At 40.4% G+C, this 24,183-nt stretch overlaps 2 protein-coding genes across 3 annotated transcripts; both read right to left on the reverse strand.

Moving 5' to 3' along the window:
- Positions 1–252: 252 nt before the first annotated feature.
- Positions 253–10,927, reverse strand: patl2 (PAT1 homolog 2). Its single transcript, XM_037754065.1, has 19 exons — positions 10,771–10,927; positions 9,445–9,598; positions 7,779–8,068; positions 7,620–7,682; positions 7,485–7,538; positions 7,237–7,401; positions 5,889–5,963; positions 5,616–5,764; positions 4,970–5,044; positions 4,747–4,870; positions 4,514–4,631; positions 3,322–3,428; positions 3,180–3,233; positions 2,958–3,100; positions 2,618–2,774; positions 1,575–1,715; positions 1,389–1,486; positions 1,161–1,301; positions 253–1,049 (listed from the first exon to the last, which is right to left on the reverse strand). The coding sequence occupies exons 1-19, from the start codon at positions 10,792–10,794 to the stop codon at positions 1,016–1,018; spliced, it is 2,166 nt and encodes a 721-aa protein (XP_037609993.1). The 5' UTR covers positions 10,795–10,927; the 3' UTR covers positions 253–1,015.
- Positions 10,928–11,714: 787 nt separating this feature from the next.
- On the reverse strand, positions 11,715–23,138 carry LOC119479920 (transforming growth factor beta-1-induced transcript 1 protein-like). Of its 2 annotated transcripts, XM_037755914.1 has the most exons (12): positions 22,893–23,138; positions 19,824–19,874; positions 19,367–19,515; positions 19,146–19,201; positions 17,862–17,998; positions 17,690–17,771; positions 17,132–17,216; positions 14,937–15,128; positions 14,595–14,768; positions 14,424–14,505; positions 13,780–13,928; positions 11,715–12,613 (listed from the first exon to the last, which is right to left on the reverse strand). In XM_037755914.1, exons 1-12 carry the CDS (start codon positions 22,903–22,905, stop codon positions 12,347–12,349), a joined length of 1,437 nt encoding a protein of 478 aa, XP_037611842.1. In that variant the 5' UTR covers positions 22,906–23,138; the 3' UTR covers positions 11,715–12,346. The 2 variants fall into 2 exon arrangements, with proteins under 2 accessions (XP_037611842.1, XP_037611843.1); XM_037755915.1 differs by lacking the exon at positions 19,824–19,874 and having other exon boundaries at positions 22,893–23,136.
- Positions 23,139–24,183: the final 1,045 nt, after the last annotated feature.

Raw genomic sequence — 24,183 nt, forward strand, 5'->3', positions numbered from 1 at the left:
ATAACAATGATACATACGTTTTGGCTTTTGAAGAGGGTCTGCAGTCTCCAGGACTTAACCCTGATGATCTCCTCCAAACAGAACATTAAGCTTAAGTTGTTTCCTGAAGGATGAGCGAGTAGAGACCCGCTGCACCACCCAAACCAGAGTAGAGTCAAATCTGACTTTGACTGTGCAAAGCACAAAGAGCAGATCATGTCCTCTAATGTGCTTGAGATGCATTGTCTGCAGACTTGATCAAACTGTTGAGAATTTTCAAAGATTTTTTTTTTTATTTGTGTTGCAAGTGCTCTAACAGGGTGCAATATAAATTATTACTGTTTCCAAATGAATATAATAAATAAAAAATACATCAAATACATCATATTTAGTATTGATACACATGTATACACAATGCATGCCTTTTTACAAAAAAAACTAAATTGCATGGCTTATGTTGATAGACCATGCCAACTTCCTTAATGGTTATTATTATTATAATAATGAACATAGGTTCAGCTGTACAATCATAAATTACTATACAATCCTCAACCTGGTCACCAATATCTGATCCAACTCATTTATCTCAGTAAGTGATATCTCAAGTTTCTTGTTCTGAATATAACTGGGATTAGATAGAAGTAAATCAGCTCCATCTACTAGTGATTGTAATTTTACCAGCTCTGTATATGGCAATCTCATGAAATGATGGCAACCCTTGTTTTGGAAAGTTAAAACACAAAAAAACATCAGGTTTTTGATTTCAGAATAACTTGTAAATGACGTAACCTACTGGAGACCAAAGGGAGGAAAGTAAAAGGATCAGATAAAGGAAATAAAAAAGGGAAACAGTTTGAGTGTGCAAAAATGTGAGGGATGAGGGAGAGGGGGGAAAAAATAAGAATCACAGCATTTTGTACATTCTTCTGTTGTTAATGAACACTGAGGAGTTTTTTTTGTCAGAGCTGTGCTTCTGCTCCTTTAACTCTAGTGCTCATCACAACCTGGTCATTAGCTGAATTAGTTTACGTCCATCTTAAGATGGAAGAGCCAGGAATCCCGTTGCAGACCTAAATGAAGATATTTGTAAGGATATTTGGGTCTACATCCACCACATAAATTTGTAAACAGTGTGAAAATATCCCCGCCTTGCATTAAAATGAATGTTAAAACGAACTTACTCCATGTTGCTTTTCAGCTGATGCACAGTGCGCTTGTCCAGGTAACGGCAGAAGAGAGTGAGCAAGTTTGAGGGCATGAGGAGCGGCTCCACCAGTGAACACTGGGACAGCTGTCCCGCCACCTGGAATATTGTGTCGGTCCTAAAAGACAACAGGAACACCAGGATGTTAAGAATAAGGATGTTAAAATTATCTCCCATCATGGAATATTAGTCTTAAAATCCCCACCAGCTCTCAAAGTCTCCGATGCTGGGCTCAAGAGGAACACCTGAGGACAGCAGCTTCTCTCCTTGGGACAGGAGAGCGTACAGCAGGGACAGTCCAAACTGAAAGGAAATTAATGAGAAAACATCACAAAGGTTCCATGCAAAACCGGCATTAAATTAAAGACAATGAGCAACAGAAAGCACAAACCTTGTTCTGACATGCCAGCTTGAGAGACTCGTACGTCGTCAGAGACTCCAATGATGCCAGGTCTTTGAGGACAACAATCAGCTGACTGAATGTCAGGCCTCCAATCACATTTCGGAGAGGCGGATATAGCACTGGAAGGGCCTAAAATAGAGGATACAATGATATGATCTTGGCTCTGTTTTCAGGCTTTAGAAAATCTAGCCTGTAATGGGAAACAACCACAGGTCATTTCAGAGAGAGAGCGTTCCTATTGGCTGTTCTACAAATTCAGATATGCATGAAGGTCCCTCCAGATGGTGAATGTCTGATTCACCAGCGGAATATCCTGCAGGAAAAGTTGCTATTCCAGCGTTGGCAACAACGGCCTACACTGCAAAGCACCCCCCAAAAAAAACAAGACAGACTTATCAAAAAGAGTACGACAATATCGACGAAGAGTTTCAGAAATGGAGAGAAAATGTTGCTGATAGGTTAGCTTCTGCTCACGGCTACGGTTAGGAATAGGCTAAACTATTAGCAGCATTTTCCCTCCATCTCTGAAACGCTTTGCCGATATTGTAGCTCGCTTGAGCCTCAAATTACAACATGTCATCTCAAAGGGCTTTACAGGCCCACAAGTTTGTAAAGAAAACAGGACGGTAATCACAATCACGATGATTAAAATGAATGACTGGTACTCGTACAGATTACTTTATGAAGCGCGTACATATGTCCTTACTCGTCTGGTGGGTTGGGGTTTAAAACAGAGAGTGCTGTAGGATAAGGGCTGTGTTTCCAAATTCTGGTATTTTTTTGCCTTTTCCAGAGAACTGCCTACCCTGGGGTACAACTTGAATTACTACGCTGAAAAACTATTATGAAATTTTTGCCCAATAACACCAAATATAAACTGCCTCCCCCAGCTTACACAACAAAACAAGAGGTTTTGAGCATGGAAGTTGAACGATGTGTGTCGCAACAATTATCCAAGTTCAAAGGTCTACGTACTTTCAACCACAACTCAGTCTTTGTTGAGCTGAGCTAAGTAGACCATACTTCCCTACCTCGTCTGGATCTCTGCTCATCAGCGTAGGAAGGTTAGAGGTCACGATGCTCAAGATCTTCAGTGCAGTATCATGTTTCAGGAACGGGAGCAGACGGGCGAGAAGCCTTTTGCCTTTTGAGACCAGCAGGAAAGGAAGAAATTCCACTCCTGAATCTCTACAGCAAAACATTTGAGAAAATTCATTACTCAAATTGAATATCAATCAAAATGGTAACTCTAATGGTACAGTTTCATTGAGAAAGCTAGACACACAAATTTAAATTAATCTCACTTTACAACAAGAAATATTTACACAATATGCATCACTTCTTGATAGTGGTGGGTTGTGTACAACTCACAGGGGATTGTGATGTTGCAGCTGGGAGTAGATGTGCTCCACTTTCCTCTGCGACTTCTCCATCAGCATCCTTTCTTCTGCTTCAGACAAGACGGTGCTTTTCATCCTCTCCGCCTCCTCGACCTCCAACAGAACCATGAACAACTGCAGGGCAGAACAAGCGTGTCCGAGTGTTGGAGAAGTAAATAATCTCACTGCATCAAAGCAAGTAATCAGCAGTTACCTTTTCTATTTTGCTGAAGACCTCTAACCGCTGTTGTCTGACATCTTTTTGATCCTGTAATGTGGAAATAAGTCAGAGTATCAGGGAAGGCAGATTAACACACTTCTAAAGATGCCAGAAATTGTCTCAAATACACATTCACCTCGAGTGGACCCTGAGCTTGGACTGCATGAACTGCGCTGATAGCACGGCGAGGAGAGTAACATGTGGACACAGCAACTTGACCCAAAGAGCCTTCAATGTGAACCACTGGAAGAGAAAAAGACTTTTACAGTTGTAGAAAAACATGCAGCACTGCAAGCTTGAGTAGATACAGATCGTGCATTACCCTTTCACACAACTATGCAGGTTTGGATTCAGAAGAAATTATTCAAAAAATTAAAACAACTTGTTGAGGGGTTTCTTAAGGAGAATTTTAACTGCATGAAAATATACACTAAGGATTTCTTTTAACCTGAAGAAACAAAGTGTCTGCAGGTAAACCTTTCAGGCTGCATACAGCCCCAACAACCTTCACTACAAAAAGGTAGGGCAGCCTGTACGTAGCCTGAAGGGCAAAACTGAGCTGCACTTGAAGCTGCTCATTCGACGGCTGCACGAACACGATGCGACGTAGAATCGTGATGAGGAACCGTTTGGTTCTTTTATATTCTGTGCAGGTTTCTCCTCGCGGCAAAAGGACATTCTCAAATGTCCGCGTAGTTATAAAAATTTGGATGTGTGTGGACAGGCGAAGACCTGCCGTAGACAAACCCCGCGAAGGGCCGCGTCTGATGGTGGGACGTCACTTTGACCGTGCAGACACTCGCAACCCTTGCAGATGCGGCAAGCATAAATCACACTTTAAGCTTATTGCTTTGAGCGCATGGTCATAACTGAAGATAGGGCTCCAACTAACAGTTATTTTCCTTGTTGATTAATCTGTCGATTATTTTCTTGCCTGTCTTCAAAGCCCAAGATGACATCCTCAAATATCTTGTCCACAACTCAAAGATATTTACATTTAAGAAGCTGGAATCAGAGAATTTAATTTTTTTTTTCTTAAATTACTCAAATCAATTAGCAAAATTGGTGATTAATTTAATAGTTGACGACTAATCGATTAATCTTTGCAGTTCTAAAATGAAGGTGACTCTGAAGAGTGTATCAACTCAGATCGGACAGAGAAAAATGCTCAGAGAGACAGAGAAACATTAAAAGTGAGGGGCACATATATAAGATTTTTTTTCCCCCCAGTGGAAATTACACCCTTGCTTTCACAACAGGAACCAGGCTGGAACCAGTCCAGGCAAATAATGTGGACTAATAGTATGAAAAGGTGACAAGAGAAAAACCTGGTGCGTAAGTGTCAGTTTTCGTGATATACGGTGTGGTGAGCTTGGGGGGCTCCCTCTTGCTCCTGATGCCCAGCTCTTCCTCTGCCATCTTAGCTTCTATTCGCCGATAGTACTCCTACGACAAAGTTTAAGTACATGAAATGTGCAGTGTTTGGTCCACTAGCAAAGGTTGGTTATTTGGTTTAAAAGCTACGGTGAATAATGAAGACAGTAGAGCTAAGATGTCCCACCTGGTAATAGTAATCCTCATGGTATGGATTCTCACTTTGCAGCTGAATCATCTGCAGCCTGGTGATCCACTCCTTCTCTTTGGCCGTCATCAGGTTGCAGTAAGGATCCCAGTCCTCTGGTTTTCTACAAACAGGTCATATTGTTCAATAAATACGCATCTTCCTTTATTCATAACATGCCGAATATGAAAAGTTCAGAATCGTTGCGAGAAGTAGCACCAACCTTTGGAATATGCGTTGTTTTTGACTAAGTAGTCGTTTATGTTGTGGGTGGAGCTGGGTGACGGGACCGGGGTACCTGTGGATCAGATGTCACATTTACATAGAGAGTAAAGACACCTATTTATCTTGATGTCAACTGAACAACAGTTTGTTTATCTCAATGCATACCATTTGAAAACATGGGACTTGCACTGTTACGTTTTATCTCACAGGATGTTAAAACCAGGAAAGGTTTTGTATTGAAACCAGCCAAGATATTTCTATCATTCTGTCCATCTTCACAGTTAACTTGCACTTTTAGTAGACGAGTGTACAGCCTACATCAATCTGCAGTCATGTCCTTTCATTAGGCCTCCAGTAAAGTCACTATTCAGCTTCATTCTTTACATGAAGGATCTGATTTAGGGATGTACAGCTGCATCTTTCATCTCCAGAAGGTACAGATATCCATTCCTCCAACTTTACCTTGTAAACACACACATTAATGCCAGGGATTGTATGAAATTTATGAACGTCAGGTTTTATATACTCATGAGGGATGAACAAGACTGCCAAGTCATAAATATACCTGATACTCGAACTTCGCTGACAAATATTTCAGGCCGCAAATCAAACATTCCAGTGAGATACACAAGATCGTCACGCACCTGAAATGCTGCACTGGATTAGACGAGGGGCTGTAGAAGGGGGACGGCCTCGGCGAGTTGGCACCAAAGCGAAGTTGCATCATCTTAGGAGTCAGAGACTGAGGAGTGGAGGGGCAAGGCCGGTTTGTAGGAAACATGAAGCCCCCTGTCTGATTTAGCACAAAATAACGTCATGAGTTAGGACAGAAAAAGCAGATTTACTCAACTCTCTGTGAATACATTAACTGTTGGCTTTAATGCATCTGAATAGGTCTCATTTATTATGGAATAAACCTGATTGTAATGTTGCCGCGGGGTTAACGGCTGACGTGAGAAGATGGGTGATCCTGGTACCATGGATGAATGCATCTGTAAGAAAAAAACTAAGATTCAGTGAGGATATTTGACAGGAAATACCTGACCATGACCATGTTTACATGCATAAAATATTCCGGTTTTATTCCAAAAAGCACAATATTCCTGCTAAGCTGTTTACATGGCAAATGAAAATGAATATTCCCGTTTACATGCAGCCGTGCATACTCTCATTAACATAACCGGTGGCGGACCACACAAACACAGCCTCCTTTCATTCACCTTCTTGAAAAGGTCGGCATTGAGATACTGGCACATCACAATAATGTTTAAAAGTAGGCTAGGTGTTTCTCCTTCCGACCAGAAATGTGGGCTTTTCTTTTGGGCATGCATCTCTGCAAACTGTCGGCTAGTTGGTTACTCTAAAATGCACAGAGCTTGACGTAAAAGAGGCCGTGTTTCACAAACTGCGGTAAAAACCCTAATTGAGATGCATATATTACTAGTGCGCTGTATACTATACATGACCAAAGAATGCTCCTAAAACCTGAATAATATCAGCATATCCCACATGTCTTAATCGGAAAATGCTCCACTCGGAATAAGGCCCAATTCAGAATAAGCAAATGGAATATGCCGTTTACATTACCCGTATCAAATTTGAAATATTTTCATATTCTGAATAATAGTGGAATATGAGTGTGCATGTAAACGTAGTAAGTGCGTTTCTTAAAGGAGTTAACATTTAAGGAAGTACATTTTCTTTCTTGTAGATATTCACAAGAGAAGATTGATACCACTCTTGTGTCTGTAAAGTAAACATGTAGATGGAGTGATTTTGTGGAGTCACCACTGCTTTCCTGGCAACCTCACAGTGAAGATGAAAGTCTAGGAAGTCACCTTATCCTTTTTACACTTTACTTTTTGTAACAAATTATATTTATTGAGCTATACAGCTTAGTATTAAATCCTACAGACATGAGTGGTATTGACCTTCTCATCCAACACTCAGCAAGTAAGCGAAAAAGGGCTGTCCTCGACCAAGGAAATTCTTAGTCGACTAACACTCATACGATTTTGTCGACTAAACGATTAACTGATTTAATCGACAGAAGAATCATACAAAAGCACAACTTTGAACAACCAGAGATGTGCTCATTATTTTTTTGGAAATAATTCATTCAGCATGAAAAAAACATAAAACAACTAAAAATATCTAAGTCAACTAAGACCGAAAAAAGTCGACGAAGAGGGGGAAATGAAAAACCCCAAATGTCGGAACTACTCCTTTACAAGAAATGATTATCTTGTCAAATCAATGGTCCACCTGAGAGGGGCCTCTGTGGCCAAACTGTCTCCTGGCGTAGGATCCTCTGGGTTCCCCTCTCCTGCCCCTGAAGGAAGAGACAGGATATGGCACATCCAGGAAGTTGGAGGTCAGATGCTGACCTCTGCCTCTGTGACCATCGATCACACACACTATAGCACTGTCCTAAGAAACAGAATAAAATAAGACAACTGGTTAAGTTATCCACTGTCATACAGATTATAACATGTGTTGTTAATGATCTTAACCTGAAGTATTGATCCTGAGATTCTTCTAGTCTTTCTGGAAGAGGGTGACATGAACTAAAGGAAAGAAAGAAACATCAAACAACGAGAGGAAACATTACAAATACGAACAAAATGTGACAAAAAGTTTGCACTTACATCATCCTCAAAGGTCTTCCGGTACATGGCGTTCCCAAGGTCCACTATGGCACTGTCAAGAGTCTTAAAGAGCAAAAACAGACCAAAATGAAGGCAAGCTGCTATGAGGTGAGGCGTCAAATCCCACATTTCAGACAATAAATGAATAATCTGCATCACCTTGAGGCTTGGTCGCCCCTCCACCATCCTCATCACAGCTGGGTCTTCAAACATCTGCCCCCGGCCCAGCCCTCCTCTCTGTCCCCTACCTCTGCCACGCTGCCCTGGGGGAGCCCGGGGCACATACTGGGGCTTCTGTCTCGGAGGGGAGCAGGAGCTGTGGCGGGATGATGGTTTGGGGTCTGGTGGAGGTGGTGTGGGTGGTGGTGTGGGTGGTGGCGGAGGCGGCGACTCTGCAAACTGAAGGAGACCGCTGCTGGGGTCTACTGTAGGCCCGTTTGCATCGAGATCTGCGATACATGTAGAAATACAGTCTGAGGGAAGCTTTCACACTATAAAAACACCAATTCATATTCTTTGGCATAAACAAAGATGAATGTTTATTTAGTTGCTCGTTCAACAAGTGAAAGTACAGAACAAGACGTGTGTCCATGTTGGTAAATTAGATAAGATGGAGACTTTAGCAGGAAGGCTAATATAGGTTGTTGCTTGTGTTGTGTAGTAGGCTGCTGCTGGACTCAGTGGGACCGTCTGCTCTGCCTGGAGAACGCAGACGTCACTGATTTATATTTGATTGGCTGTGTCAAATTGAGGACTCCATCTACATAGAGGGATACCTAATGGTATGCAAAACAAGGGGGTGCCATCATGAAACCACCAAATATGGTTTCTGATTTTTTTCTGTTTGCTTAGCTTAACATAAAGACTGGAAAAAGCATAGTTCTGTCTGAAGGTGACAAAAACCTGGCAGATGGTTGTTTTCACACTTTTTGAAAGGATTAAAAGAGACTGTTTGTAACTTCTTACACGTATAAATCAATCTGGGTCGGTGTCCCATGCGCGCTCGTGTGTGGCTACGCTGTTTAGACTCAGACTCCAACACAAACTACACGGAAGCACCAAAACTGCAAAGTTATATCTAATGAAGCCCGTCTTGCAAAACAGTGTTGGCCGCGGTCGGAGGACACGGGGGAGACCGTAGCTTTGGTCTCCAGGGCCGGAGTCTCTGCTCCTCTGCCTTCTTGCCTTCACTCACAGCTCGCTCCACCTCACGTTCATGCGCACACACTACACACTGCAGTAGACTTCGTAGCTCTGAGAATATCTAGTGAATGTACAGTGGACGTTTGTGCAGAAATAAATACTACAGCTCCTCCAGACCAACAGAGGTTTCCTGTGTCTTGTGAAGTGACGGGGCTCCGCAGTGAGAAACGTTATCGTCGCCCACCGGGTGCCGGTGTCTCCCCTGTTCCCTTCGGCCGCGGTCGGGAGGCTGAAGCAGGAAAAGCCAACACTAGGATCAGCAGTGATTCATGGAGAGACCTTCGTCTGGTCAGCTAACATTACTGCCAAGCAGCTGAAATATAGAGTGATATTGTGGTTTTAGTTGCCGTGTGTCGCCTCACTGTTTTGAGCGATGCTCGCTCATGTCTATGTAGAGTGAGCACAAGCGCTAAACCGAAGCTAACTTTTGTTGACTTAACGGCCACAGGTGTCACTGTTAACAAACATTTGTGATTCTTACAAACAGTGTAGAAACAGTTTGTCATCAGTACACCTGCTGAAGGAGCTGTTACCCAATCTGAGGACAAAAATGATTTTATTTTACTTTATAGATACCCAGCTGGTAGATGATGGAAAAAGGTTTAAGGACAGATCTACACACCCATTCCAAACGTCTCATCATTGTAGACGTTGATCGCCTCATCTTCCTCAGCCATGACCTGCAGAAGCCCACAGTCCATACTGGTCCCATCCTCTCCATCACTCCACTCCTCTCCATTCTCAGGCCACTGAGGCTCGGACACCTTGTCAGCCTCCTGTGGGGTTAAAATATAGATCATGGCTGCAAAGAAGCCAAAGCAGAAACTTCCAAAAGAACACACCAGGAAATGGTAACTTCTGTAGAAAAATCCCTGTATCCTACTTATTTATGAAAATGTAAGATTTCCACAGCCATTGTAGACCCATATGCACGGTCTGAAATTAACCTTTTTCCTCACCTGCCACTGTGGCAAGTCACTGAACGTACTCAATTTTTTTGTCTGCCACTTCTGAAATCTAGGTAGAACGCTTAAAACTGGAAACACCGAGTCAGTGGTACCAGACCGTAGAATTATGGAATACATCATGTAACCTTAATGCATGACTATATATGGTAACACTTCATTTTACAGGTCTGCAAATTTCATGGTAATCAGGTGATAATTACCTATTTGAAATTTCTTTGGAATTACCCCAAATATTTACCTCAAAAATGTATAGAAAATGACTTTAGTATAAACATTATTTAATGATTATATGCTAAAATAGTATTGAATGGTTAAAATAGGGCCCCTAGCCTTGAGAAGTGGCTTTGTGCTGCTCTTCATCGGAGATGGAAAACCAAAAATAATAGAAGACACTTGTGATCAGGCACAAATTTCCCCATTGTGTGACTTATTGTCTAATAAGAAAAAAAATAATTACTATTCTCTATTTACCAGCAGACATGGAAATAAAGCAACTCAATCAACTTTGTATTCTTTTTCTTGGAAATATATTCAATGAATTACCAGTTATTGAGAAATAATAAAGTTTTGCGTTTATAATAAAGTAATTTTCGATACATTTTGAGGTAAATATTGGGGGTAATTTGGCAGTAATTCCAAAGAAATTTCATACAGGTTACTTGCTAATCATCACCTAATTACAGTGAAATGTGTGGACCTGTAAAATGAAGTGTTACCATATATTTAATTTAAGCTTTAGAATTGCTTTTTAAAAAATAATATTTCTTAGTATAAGGAAAACCTGTCTGCCATGGTGGCAGGTGACCTGAAATGTTCACCTGCTACAGCCAACATTTCCCCTGTATTTATTTGGCAGGTGGCAGGTGCTAATTTCATTCCCTGCTCATATGCTAATTTAGCATGCTATGAATTCAGACCTGTAGCTCGCTCAATACAACAATATTCACACTTTAAAAAGCAGCCAAATGATAAAAACTTACTTGTTGCTGTTCTGAATCACTCATTGTATATTTTGAGACTTTTTTTTTTACACTTGACGCCGACGAGGTGACTTTCTTTCTCCTGCAAAGTTCCCTGCTGTCTCTTCTCTTCAGTCAGCGAGGGAGGCTCATTAACCTTTAATTGAACTCACCTGTAAGCTGCAGAAGCGGCGTGACGTCATCACGCTTCACGTAGCTGTCAGCTCCACTCTGCTGTTTGCTGTTTGCTGCAGTCTATGAATATTTTATGTGTTTTTTGAATTAGTTAAAGAGTTTTTACAAATTTTCATGTTCTTTTTAAAAAAAAAAAAAAGCCTGGACACATTCAGGATGCAGACATTGATTTTGAAATAGTTACACTCGAGCTCAAAGTGGTGAGTGAACAGTGACATCTAGTGGTCAAAGTTTATTATAACACTTTATTGCAGTATTAAAAACCGTTTATGCTCTATTGTTAACCTTTCTATCTTAGTAGGGAAATTTAATATTCATAAAGCTAAATTTCTTAAATTAACCCCATCTTTGAGGCTGTTTTTAATTGAAATTGAATGTTATTTTGAGTCTCTTAAATTTGTAAGAAATTCCCAGTAACTAAATTAGATCAAATTTAATTAAATTAAATCCATTAAATTAATTTCTAACTAATTAAATTATTAGTTAGAAATTAATTTGATGGATAGATATTAGTTAAGCCACTTAGTTTTCTTCCACAATTATTAATCAACCTTAACCATCATTCACAAATGTGATAATAATAATAATAATAATAATAATAATTATTATTATTATTATTATAAAAACATACTTACAAGGGATGTGTAGACTTAAAATTACCTCAAAGTTGCTTGGTTCAATTAGAAATAAAATCAAGCATATTTTTTTTTTTTTCATCTGTTCTCACATTTCGTAGTTGATCCTGTGATTCATTCACCCATGAAACAGCATAACAAGTTGTGTTCTCCTTTATTTTATTCTTTGGAATTGTTTTTGGCAAATTGCATAGAGCAATAGTGAAATAGTAATGCAAAATATCTGACATTAAACATATGAGAGCTTACACAAAACATACAGTATATAGCAGTCAGCGTACAATATATAAATGCAATTGCAGTGGCACTTATACTTTTTTTGCAATATAAAGCAAATATATTAAAGGGGATTATTTTTTGCACAACAGTACAATTCCTTCACTGAAACAGTTTCTCTTCTACCTTTGGCAAAAGACTTCAATTTTCAATATTCAATTTGAATCAATACAGTATATAAAAGACTTACATACATGACAAAAATAATTTGGCATCATTTCTTTTTTCAGTCTAACTAATACTGGAGCTGTATTTCACACTGCCAGTCAAATGCAGTCCATTTTTATACTGAAATAAACTAGTAAAATTAATTTGGTTGGATGATTCTCTTTTTATTCCCCTCCCTCTATCAACTCTTATATTCTTAAAACCAAGAAAGAGACCAGCTCCACCCTCATTCCCGCAGTAAAAAACAAACAAATTGAAAACTCAGAGTCATACAGCTTTTTCACTTGGTGACCCAGAGGAGGAGGAGGAGGAGGAGGGTGTCCTCAACCAAAGAGTTTGATGAAGCAGGGGTGGCAGTAGGGCTTGTTCTCCTGCTCCTTGAAGCAGCCTTTGCTCAGCGGCTTCAGGCAGAAGTGACACACGAGGTGGTGGGGGTGGAACTTGGCCCCCATGGCGGTGACGCAGCGGCCCAGGATGGGCTGCTGGCAGGCCTGACACATGCTGCCGCGGGACTGGTGGTAGTGGGCCTCGCACAGCGGCTGACCCTCGTGTTCGAAGAAGCTGCCGTTGACGAAGGGGCTGTAGCACTCCTGAAGAAGAGAGACGCAGCGAGAGTCAGCTGCAGCACAGAGCCCTGACTCATGGAGCAGTAATTAGACAGCTGCCATGTGAAACGACAACTTTCTCATGACATAATTCCAACTTATTTTTAGTTTTTTTTTGACATGGTAGTTTTACTGAAAGCAGGAACGCCCTGCTTACACAAGTTACACACATGAACACATCATAACCACAATCTGATCTGTTGGTCACTTGGTTGTGGGTTAAGTGCCTTGCTCAAGAGATCATATGAAACAAATATTAGTTCATTGGTCTCAGTAATTACCCATTTGCAGTGCCGTAGCAAGGATTTTTAGAAAGACGGGTCATAAATTCCACTTATTATTATTATTATCATTATTATTATTATTATTAGGGCTGTCAAAGTTAACGTGACAATAACGTGTTCATGCAAATTTGTTTTAACGCCACTAATTTCATTAATGCATTTACACAACTTCTGATTTTTATGTCGTAGCGGGCTCAGTTTTAAAGCTAGAGTGAAGATACTGGTATCATATGAAACTAGAAAAAAACCTAAGAATCAATTCGTATCAACCATGTCATACTAGCTAGTCGCGAAGGAGACTAAATAATGCTCCAAACTTACCCTAAATTTTGGCGAGGAAAAACTGGAATCGCCATTTTCAAAGCGGTCCCTTGACCTCTGACCTCCAGATATGTGAATGTAAATGGGTTCTATGGGTACCCACGAGTCTCCCCTTTACAGACATGCCCACTTTATGATAATCACATGCAGTTTGGGGCAAGTCATAGTCAAGTCAGCACACTGACACACTGACAGCTGTTGTTGCCTGTTGAGCTTGAGTTTGCGACCTCTAGCAACCGTAATCATTATGACAGGAGCAAAAGACAAAGTCACGTAAAACTCCATATAGAGTAGAGGTCGGAGGCGATGGATAGGACAAAAAACACAGTACTTTTACCCAGGAGGCCGTGGTTCGCATCCCGTAATGTTTCATTCAGTTTTTACGTGTTAAAACGTGTTGCTTTTAAGTTTGACTTTCACTTTTACAATATATTAAGAGTAGCAGGCCCCTACTGACCCACATCTATGAGCATTATAACAACTGACAACGCACATTTAATGAGCTGATAACAGTCAAATTGGGTGATCATTGAAAGGAACACTCACCCTACATACGAAGCATTGTGGGTGCCAGAGAGAGTTGAGAGCTGAGATGTAGTTTTCCAGGATGGGCTGGGTGCAGCCTTGACAGCGGGAAGCAAACAGAGTCAAGAAGCACTGCTGGCAGTACTGCTGACCATCACGGTCGTGGAAACCTGCAGAAGATACGGCCACAGTTTTACACGGTTCAAGAGTTTCTTTGATAAATGTTAAATTAACTGGATGATGCCGTGGAAAAAAAGTTTTTCTATGTGACTCAGATCTGCGGAACATAAAACTTTAATCAATTTATAATGGTTTATGGTTTTATTGATGTGAGTTTTTAAAGGCTGACAGCATTGTTCTGCTTTAAATTTGGCCATTTTCATGCCAAAGATTGAGCGTTCCCCCTGAATTCTTGGCAGGGTGGAACTGCCTTTACAACAGAACATTAGCTCTCCTTTGAAAAACCATGCAAATGTTTTTAGGGGGGTTAGCAACTGTTTAAAGCAAGGTTAGAGATATTTCTAGCTATTACAAACTCTGGAACAGATTATAACCCTAAAATGAATGTTATGCAGTGTTTTTTTTAGGTTGTACATAAGTATGAATTTCCCTGTTAACAGTTGTGTGTTGAACCCAGACAGGATACAATGTGTGCCGCCCATTACCTTCCTCTCCAAACGCCCGGCTACACTTAACACAGCAGAAACACTCTGGGTGCCAGTTCTTATCCAGAGCGGTGACCATTTTCTGAATGACGAGAGGAATGAAAAGTTAAATGGCTTCAGGTGGGTTTTGGGTATTGATTCGAGCTCTTCATGCCAAATTAAGTCTCTCACGTTTAGGATGGGCTTGTTGCATTGCGCACAGTGAGGGGAGAAGAGGGTGAAGTAGTCCGACTCGCAGTACGGCCGTCCATCCTTCTCAAAGAAGTTGCGACTGCCTAACTCCGTTTCGCACTCGGTGCACACAAAGTGCTCTGGGTGCCACACCTTCCCGAGAGCCGTTACCACCTGCACGAGGAAAAAGTCAAAAGTTGATTAATGAACAGCATCCTTTGATGATTACAGTAACTGTAACTGTAAACAAAGTCCTGACCAACCTAGTGCTACAGGTTTTAACTATCAAATATTAATAAAACTAAGTTGTCATGTCTATATATACTTATTCTGATAACTCACCTGTCCTACGACTGGCTTTTGACAAGCCGAACAGTTTCCTTTGGAGGATGTTTGAACTCCTTGTCGGCTCAGGTCTGACTGAAGCAGCCCCAGCATGCTGTCCAATGAGCCGCCGGATGAGGCCTGTGGCGGCGGGGCGGTGGGCTGCTGCTGTGGTGCTGCTGTCACCACTGGAGTAACGGGTGCAGCTGGCTGGGAGAGGAGAAAGAAAAATGATGGATGACACATCTGCCTTTGGGATTTTAGTTCTCCAAGAGCGTATCATTAATCTAGATTTGCCATAATAGACAGTAATGATTTCGACATCCAGATATGAGGCTGTCAGAGGCACAGCAACCAAGTATGTAGTGTGTTTGGCAAAAGAGGAAGAGGGGAATGGGAAGAAAGTGGATGAAAGAAGAAGACTGATAAAAATACTCAAACATTGCCTCAAAGTAGCGTTGTATTGTGTACTTTTGGACTCGTTTTGTTGTATGATGATGTATCTTATTACATTTCTGTTGATAAATGGCTAAATATAGGAAATGTAAAACTATGACTTTGAGAAATTATGTGATGGCGTGAAAAAACATCAAGTCAGTGAGTTCATCAGGACAGCAAAGTCTTATTCAAAGTCAACATTTTACCCAATTGTTCAACAATCTGATATTATATTCCATTAAATCCCCCTAAATCCTACACACTGTTTGGGAATGTAATACAACCACAATACAGAGTTGCATTTTGTGAGAGAAAAGGCCCTGGTCATAGGCTAAGCACACATTTACTGCATGAGGTCATTCATGTTTTTTCTCTGGAAGTTGTCTCAAGTATTTCTGGAAAATGTAGGAAAGTCATCTTTTAAACAAGACTAAGACTCCACAGCGATGCTAGCCACTCTATGAAACTATTTAGGTATAGCGGTGCTTTGAGCTAAATGCAGCATGCTTATATGCTAACATGCTGAAGTTTAGCAGGTTTAGGTAGCTATAATGTTTACTCAGTTTACCGTCCTAGTTTTTCCGCATGCTGACATTTAACACAATGTGCAGCGGAGAGAAATGTCATTAGTTTTGCTGGTATTTCGTCGTAAACAAAATAATATACGAACTATCATAACGATCCATCTTATGTTGTTATCAAATGGTGGGCTGAGCTGCCACGCTTTGAGCCATACTGCTACCATGATTAAACCAGGTACGTATCAACATTTTGGTGCTATCAGTATAGAGGAGCCCAAGAGTCACGGAAATAATAATAAAGCATTTAATTGATTAATAACTAATTGTACAATAAAAGTATGAATTAATACACTTGTTTATAAATTAATTTATGATAACAGATTTTTAAATTCCATTATTTATTTATAAATTCAACAATGTATTTTTAAATGATGTACTTATTGACTGTTTTATGGTGTTTTTGAAAATCCCTTTTGAATTTGAACTATTTATTGAAGGATTAATATTTCATTTGTAAATTCTTTTTATAGTTCTTCTTTTTATTGCCCATTAAAATGTCAAGTAATAAATTATTTTGTAATTTATCCCATTTATTCATAGATTGATAATGAATTTGTAAACACAATTATTAATGCCTATTTTTATTGTAGAATTCGTTATTAATCAGCTTTATTGCTATTTCCGTGACTCTTGTGGTCCTCCATATATCAGTAAAGAGTATGCAATGGAGAAATGCTCCTTTATAAAACTCACGGTTCCCATAACCTGGTGCTCACGCTTGTTTATAACCCACAGCTGGACTGCACACTGGAACCAAACAAACTCAAAGCAACAGAACCACTTCCTTTGCTCACATGCCGGCACACTGACGACACACTGGAGAATGACTGCATTATCTACCGTACCAAATGTAGATCTGTAGCTCTGACTTTCAACTATCTGAAGCTATTTGTGAGGCTGGAAAATATCTCCACCGAGACTAATTTCCATCTTCTGACCCACATTAATCTTCAGGGCCTATCCGGTGACTGATTTATACCAGGAGGCATATGCTGTGGCCAGGCCGCCTAGTAACAGTGAAGTCATCATGAAGTCAAGTGAACATCTTTTTAAAACACAACCATGAATCAGCATGAATCAAGCCTGGAACAGCTGGGAGTCAATAGTGGAAAAAGAGCAGCATGCTCTTGAAGTCACATTATGAACACAACAGTGGATTTACACTAAATGTTCATGCTGTTGTGTGTCTCTTACTGTGCTCTGGACTCTGAAGTCGGACAGGGAAGCCATCAGTTTGTCCAACTCCAGCGTGGCTGATGTTGCTGAAGGCTTTGCAGAGCTAGAATACAAAAGACAATTATTGTTTTAAGAACCCACAAAATACACTATTTCATCAGATTTTACTTAGAATATTGCCCAAAATGTAACAGATTGGGAACATTGTTAAAGGGATAGTTTGGGTGTTTTGAAGTGGGGTTGTATGCTCATGCTCATATCCTGCTGCAAATCAGTTGATGGACACTAAAACTGACCTGGAATAAGTGTATAAAATTAAAACACTATCTCTCTGTATATGCTGCAAACATAATTCACAATGCATTGAGGATTATATCTCGTTTTGTTAATTAAGATGCACACTTTTTCATCAAAATGTTGAAATATAGTAAAAAATGATAGCGTTTGCACAATTTAATTTGAAGTAAACTGTCTTATCATGATTCATTCTGCTGCTCTCCTGCTTGTGGAAACTCTACAGTGAGTAGTTTGCATTCACTAGGACTTGGATTTGACTCAGTTGATTAGATTTGGTACCTGGAAGAGGAGGTCGTGGCCTTATCCTTAATCTTGTCCCTCTCATCTTTCTTAGAAGACGGGAACTGGGCCAGGATCTCATCTGATGACAAAAACAAGGTCATATATTAGAAAAGATTCACCTCAGAGATAAAAACACAGGGATATAACACACACACACACACACACTAACCTGTGATGTTGAACTGGGTGGCGTTCAGCTCCTGTAACAGATGGTCCAGTTCACTCAGACCTCCTCCCAGCAGCGAGGAGGAGGAGAAGGCCGGAGTAGGATCTGCTGTGCGTGGAGAGCGCGGTTTACACACTGTGCTGCAAGAAAGACAAAACAGGCGGTGTCCAAAATTAACACAGATTATGAAACATCCCGTCACTAATGTGGTTGGCGTCTTCACGGTCACTGTGTCATGACTCATGGGTGACTCTTGAACTTTGTCCATTCGGAAATGAGTCAGGCAGCAGAATACCCTCATCTGTCTTTAACAGTGGTTTAAAGGGATAGTTTGGGTGTTTTGAAGTAAAACAAGTATGTTACCCATACTACCATACTATTTAGTATGCCATAAAAAAGATTTAGTATGTCCCAATACATAGTATGTCCAATGCAGTGTGCCAAAAATACCAGGACGTCTTACTACATTCAGTCGCATTTTGTAGTATGTAAGCCAGCATGCTTTTCTGGCTATTCTGACCCACAATCCTCTGCGCAAGAGAGCCAAAGCTCAAGGCGCAATGTTATGATGAAGTAGTATGTCCCAAATGTATGCATACTGCATGCAGCAGTACGTACTTTGTAAGGGCAGCTACAGTACTAAAAGTAAAAAAGAAAAAGTATGAGATTTGGATTGCAGCGGCAATGTACTGTACTGTATTTTAGCCACCTAAAAGCAACGGTCACCTAAAAAGATCAATATCTGTATAAGTGTACGCTTTACAATATTTTCACCGCTTTATATTGCTGTTAGACAGCTTTCTGCTTTTTCCTTTCCGACGGGGAACTGAACTGAAATTGAAACTTATCTATGCTCTCTCCAAAGCCACCAGATTCCATTGACAAAAACAGTGTAGATATTCATATATAGATTCTTTTAGGTGGCTAAAATACATTTTACTGCTGCCCCCGTTCACAACAGCACATTGCTTTACTCCCACGCTGGTACTTCAGTCTGTTTCTCCAAACTGGGGGCGTGCTGACCGTCATGTAGTGTAGGTAATACACTGACTAGAGATAAGTACCTCATACAAGCCCACTTCAAAAGACCCGAACTATCCCTTTAAGATCCAAACGCACTCAAGGTCAAAATGGAAAAAATGACAAATATAGGAAAAAAACTTGAATGTGGTGCCTAGTTAGCTTTGGGCAGATATTTCCCCATGCAAACATAATGAGAGACTTGAGTGAGTCACTTTCTCTCTGATGTAAAATAGGTAAAAAAAAGAAAATGAGCGAGGGAGTTACCTGTATAATTTGTCTGGGTTGGAGTTTTGGGAAGATTTCATTGCAGCAGAAACAGTCTGAGAGACAAAACAGAGGAAGCATTTCAGTAAAGAAGATGTTATCAAAGCGGCATGAACTCACAGAGAGTATTTGTAACCAAAGTTCAGAGTGTTTAGATAACGTTATAATGAGAATCAGTGAGACAATGTGTAGGAATCCCTCCCTGGCAGCTAGTTGTCTACCTGCTGTGGTGTGTAGGCGGGCGGCGGCGGCCGGGTTTCGGCGGATTCCTGGGGTTCAGCTTCAGCATTTTGTGGAGGGTCAGAGGTGAGCAGGACAGGACACCGAGCTAGAGGAGAGCCGGTGTTTTCCAGATCGGCGAGGAGGGCATCTGGAAGGGAGGGACGGAATATAAACTGATATAACAGCATGAATGTGATGGTTAGATTTACTACTACTTATTAGATTGTGATGATGTATAATATGTATCTCTATATTTGTATGGATGTCCCTGATGGTGTTATCAGTTAGTTTATGAAGCATCAAAGGGAAACAGAAAATAGAAATGAATTAAGAAATGGATTTAAAAAGCATGCAGTGCAGATGGAGACGAAAACTGGATGTTAGACAGAACGTGAAGTTAAGTAAATGACGGACACAGTGAAACACATGCAAACACATGCACAGGCAGTTACGTACCAAACACAACAATACGAGGACTGAGAGGGTAGTTAGGTGGCTCAGGCACTCCTAAAGAGAGACAGACAGCCTGTGTGACCAACAGTACAGCAGCAGCAGCAGCATATCAGCCCACACGTCAGACTGGACATGGAGGACACTGAGCGTCCTCAGTCAGAGGACAGGACTGTCAGACAACCCAGAGATAATCCATCGGCACGGTGAAGATATTAGAGCACACAAACTTATCCAAGACATGCCAGTATGGAAGGGAAGCAGAGGAGGAAGAGTGTTTGGTAACTGATATCTAAATCCACTCCGCCCCCACCTCACTCACTGGGAGCTGTCCAGAAACTAAACTTGCTCGAGGGTTAGCCGCTGCATGACATCATTTAATGCTGATAAGCTCGTGTACGTGCAACTTAAGGCCAAAGCTGGAGTTTGTAAAAAGTGGGCTGAACATGAGTAATTACAAACTCTGTGTTGTAGACGAAAGGCTGCTGTTTTGGTTAAATGTCACTGTTTTTACCGGGTTTACACAGATTTAACCTTTCAAGCTGTTGATACAGTACTAAGCATTAATTAATTATTTTTTTTATCAGATGAGCTAAGGCGGCACAATTAATCGAATAATAATCATGATCACGATTTTGGCTTTCCACAATTATATGAACACGATTGACTGTGATATTGACGTTTAAAATGCTCCGCTCATAGAAGTCTTATTTTGATGCAAAGATTTGTTAATTAGCAGGAATGTAGCACAAAAAAAATAAAAAGCAGTGCTCTGTTGATTTTATATATTTTATTATTATTTAAATTAAATTAAATTATTGTTTTATTTAATATATTTTATTTTATTTATTCATATTTAATATATTAATAATATTAGTGCAATGGGAAATTTTAAAATAAAAGCGTATCTTAAAGATGATGACATGTATCCATGTTTTCACTTCGCATCAATGACATTGGATCGTTGATTGTTGAATCTATATATATATCGATCCAGATCGATGTATCGTTTAGGGCTGCACAATCAATTGAATATTAATCTGCATCACGATTTTGACTTTCCACAATTAAATGATCAAGATCCACAGCGATATCGACGTTTAAAATGTGTCCTCCGCTCATAGAAAAATGCGCTGCATATCAAATCAAGCGTTTCCTAAACTAATAGCCAGCCACCACTAGGGGTCGATCCAGATGTTTTGGCTTCACTTTTGAGGAGTATCACAACATGGAAATGAAAGCTCTGTTTGTTTAAACGTGAAAGTGCAATAAAAAATATTTTGTCTCTATCAATGAATAATCGTAATAAATAATGATGATGATAATGATCTCAATATTGATAAAAAAAAGAATCATGATTATCATTTGGGCCATAACTGTGCAGCCCTACTAGTATCGTTACACCCCTGCTGATCTACTGGTACATCCTTGACAGACAGGGCGATTGTCAGGAGCACATGGTTACAGTTAAACCTTTTAATAAGGAGCAGTCCCTTGTTAAAAAGCTTTAACTCTAACTGTGGGCTGAAGACCTCATCACTCCACACATCACTCCGCTGTTAGCTTTGCTTTGGTTTGTTTTGGTAACGGCAGATGATGTTTTCCAGCGTCTCTGAACCTCTCAGCTTCTGGTAGCCTTTTTGTAGATGGATGTCATGGATGTTTGATGAACGCTTCAGCTAATCGATTAGACCAGTTGTTGTGTGACATGATGAACATAACCAGTCTAGCCTGCTATTAGTTCATCCCGGTTGTGGTCACCTCTGCGACAGATGATTCACACTTCTGGTACGACCATGTGGTGAGAAACTTGTGCATATAGCTACTACTTGCCCTCCTCCTCCCTGCTGTGTGCCTCTAGTCTCTTACTCACACACACTCACACACACACACACACTCGTACAGACTGAACTGCTCATATAAGGAGCTGAACTTCTCTCAATGGGAATTCTGACCATATTTAGAGCGGCCTGTCGACTTGTTTGTCTTGGCCGAAAGCCTCTCTAACAAGTGGTCTCTCTCACAGAAAGGCCTCGGCCAGACCCCAACACGTAAACTTATTAGACAACAGCGTAAACCCGAGTGTCCCGAACATGGCCACCGTCTGACTCACCCCAGTCACCCAGTAACTCTCTCTCCGTGTGCAATCCAATCCAGATGTGCCCAGATGTGCTTGGCTACATCGAGCCATTCCTTCCAGTAGTGCTTGTAAAGCATAAATCCCCTAATTCTGAAGTGGACAAAAGTCCCCGAGAGAGCTCAAAATGGACAGCGGATGGCTTTTTCTATTTTCATTGTGGCTTTTTTGTTGAAATAGCAGCGTGGCCCCGGGGCTATTTCAGGGCCTCTATCCGACACACACACAGAGTCAGCTTCTCATAATGTTGTTCTGAGAGAAGAAGAGAAGAAATCTTCCTCTTCATCAGTAGGAAAAAAGACAGAAGCAGTCATGCTCCCTGACGCTGGTCACACACACACACACACACAACCCTCTTTGATGTACTCTGTTGAGCATTATAATGTGTCTCTTCTCTCCATCTCCATCCATCGCTGCTGACTTGTTCACATGGACGGATGGGGGAAGCCCGCCGTGGATCCTTTTTTAATCTAATTTACTGAGAATTTATTGAATTTGCAGGGCATGCACGACAATGGCGGGCGGCTGTGCAGACACAGAGTAAATATGGTACCAGTTCTACCTGTGTGAGTGTGTGTGGCTTGAAAAGGTAAACACAATTATGCAAAAAACATCTTTTAAATCTCAGAGGATGGGAGAACACTGGACAATACTCATCATAAGACAGGTAAAACCCTTGTGTATAATGTTTTTTTACACAGAAATTGTAAGATTAGTTATATTAAAGGATGTGCCATTGCTTTTTCTCTGCATTAAAATGTTCTGGCAGCCTTTACATTACAGCTCCATACATGTCCTTGTGGACAGAAAAGGAAATTCTCCTCCTCTAATGACTGCCAAAGAGCTTATTTCCTCTGTTTTGGGCACACCACCCCTTCCCACAGAGATCACCCTCCAGATATCTCAACATGTAGTAGAAGAACAGCACTAATGCTCACCCAAGTCGTCCATGATCTGATCTCAGCCGAGTGTTTTCCTCTCTGTGTGGCACAATAGAGACGCAGACAGCATTAATAAGTAGTGATGGACGCGTAAAGAGAGACTATTGTCTGCGTCGGTCCTGGATAACTTCTTGGACACCGTTATCCGCCAAGAGAGGAGGAGGAAGAGGAGGAGGAGGAGGAAGAGGAAGAGGAGGAGGAGGAGGGCGTCCCGTTTCTTTTTCCTACCCTCTCTCTCTCTCTCTCTCTCTCTCTCTCTCTCTCTCTCTCTCTCTCTCTTCCTGTGTAATGCCTACCAGGACCTGAGGCTGGAGGAAGGCGTAGTTAAATAAATGTGGTTACAAACCCGCATTCCCCGGACACGAGACGTCATCTGGACATTCCTCGTCCATATTTGGGAGAGAGGAAGATGTGACCATTAAGGCTGCATGGGATTAAATATTGGTGAATGCATTTATCTTCACTGTAAATACAACCACCCCAAGGAGGAGACACACTGAAGGAGCCAAGCCCCTTTTTTTTAAAAAAAGGAGCTTGTAAAAAAAAAACAGTTGTGTTATCTACTTTTTCTTTTTCTTTCTCTTAAAGGTGTTGCACTGAAGTCTGTGACCAGCAGAGAGCCAGCAACTCATGATGAGGTCACCATTTCTGACGTCAGAAAATGTGACCCCCCCCACTATCCCCATCTTTTTTTATTTTTTTTATTTATATAGTTTTGTTAACATATTTTTAAAGTAAACATTAAAATACATTTATGTTTTTGTTTTTTTAACAATTTAATTTTGGGTGTTTTCTGTCACACTTTTGCCTTACTTATTACACAGGTTCAGTGACAACAGCTGTCAGAAATGGTGACCTCATGTGTGTCACACATTTCGGCATAGGGGCACCGTAGACACAATTTTTGGGGGGTTTTTTTCGGGATTTTTTTAGAATATCTGTCTAAATCCCCAAAATGATCTCATCATTGTGAATAAAATAATATATATATATATATGTATATATATATATACATATATATATATATTTATATATATTATATTATTATATATCTATTAATTAAAAAATATATGCCCTATACACACACACACTTTGCTATTGTATATAGCATGTTATAGTTATTCTATGTTCATATTTTATATTTTCTAAGCTAGTTATAGTGTATTCTAATATACTCTTTATATTGTGTGTACTTAGATATGATATAATAATAATAATAATAATAATCAATAATAATAATCTATTCTTAATTTAACTGTTATATTATAAATTTCTATTGAAAATTCTT

This window comes from Sebastes umbrosus, chromosome 20 (assembly GCF_015220745.1).
Source record: "Sebastes umbrosus isolate fSebUmb1 chromosome 20, fSebUmb1.pri, whole genome shotgun sequence".
Taxonomy (NCBI): domain Eukaryota; kingdom Metazoa; phylum Chordata; class Actinopteri; order Perciformes; family Sebastidae; genus Sebastes; species Sebastes umbrosus.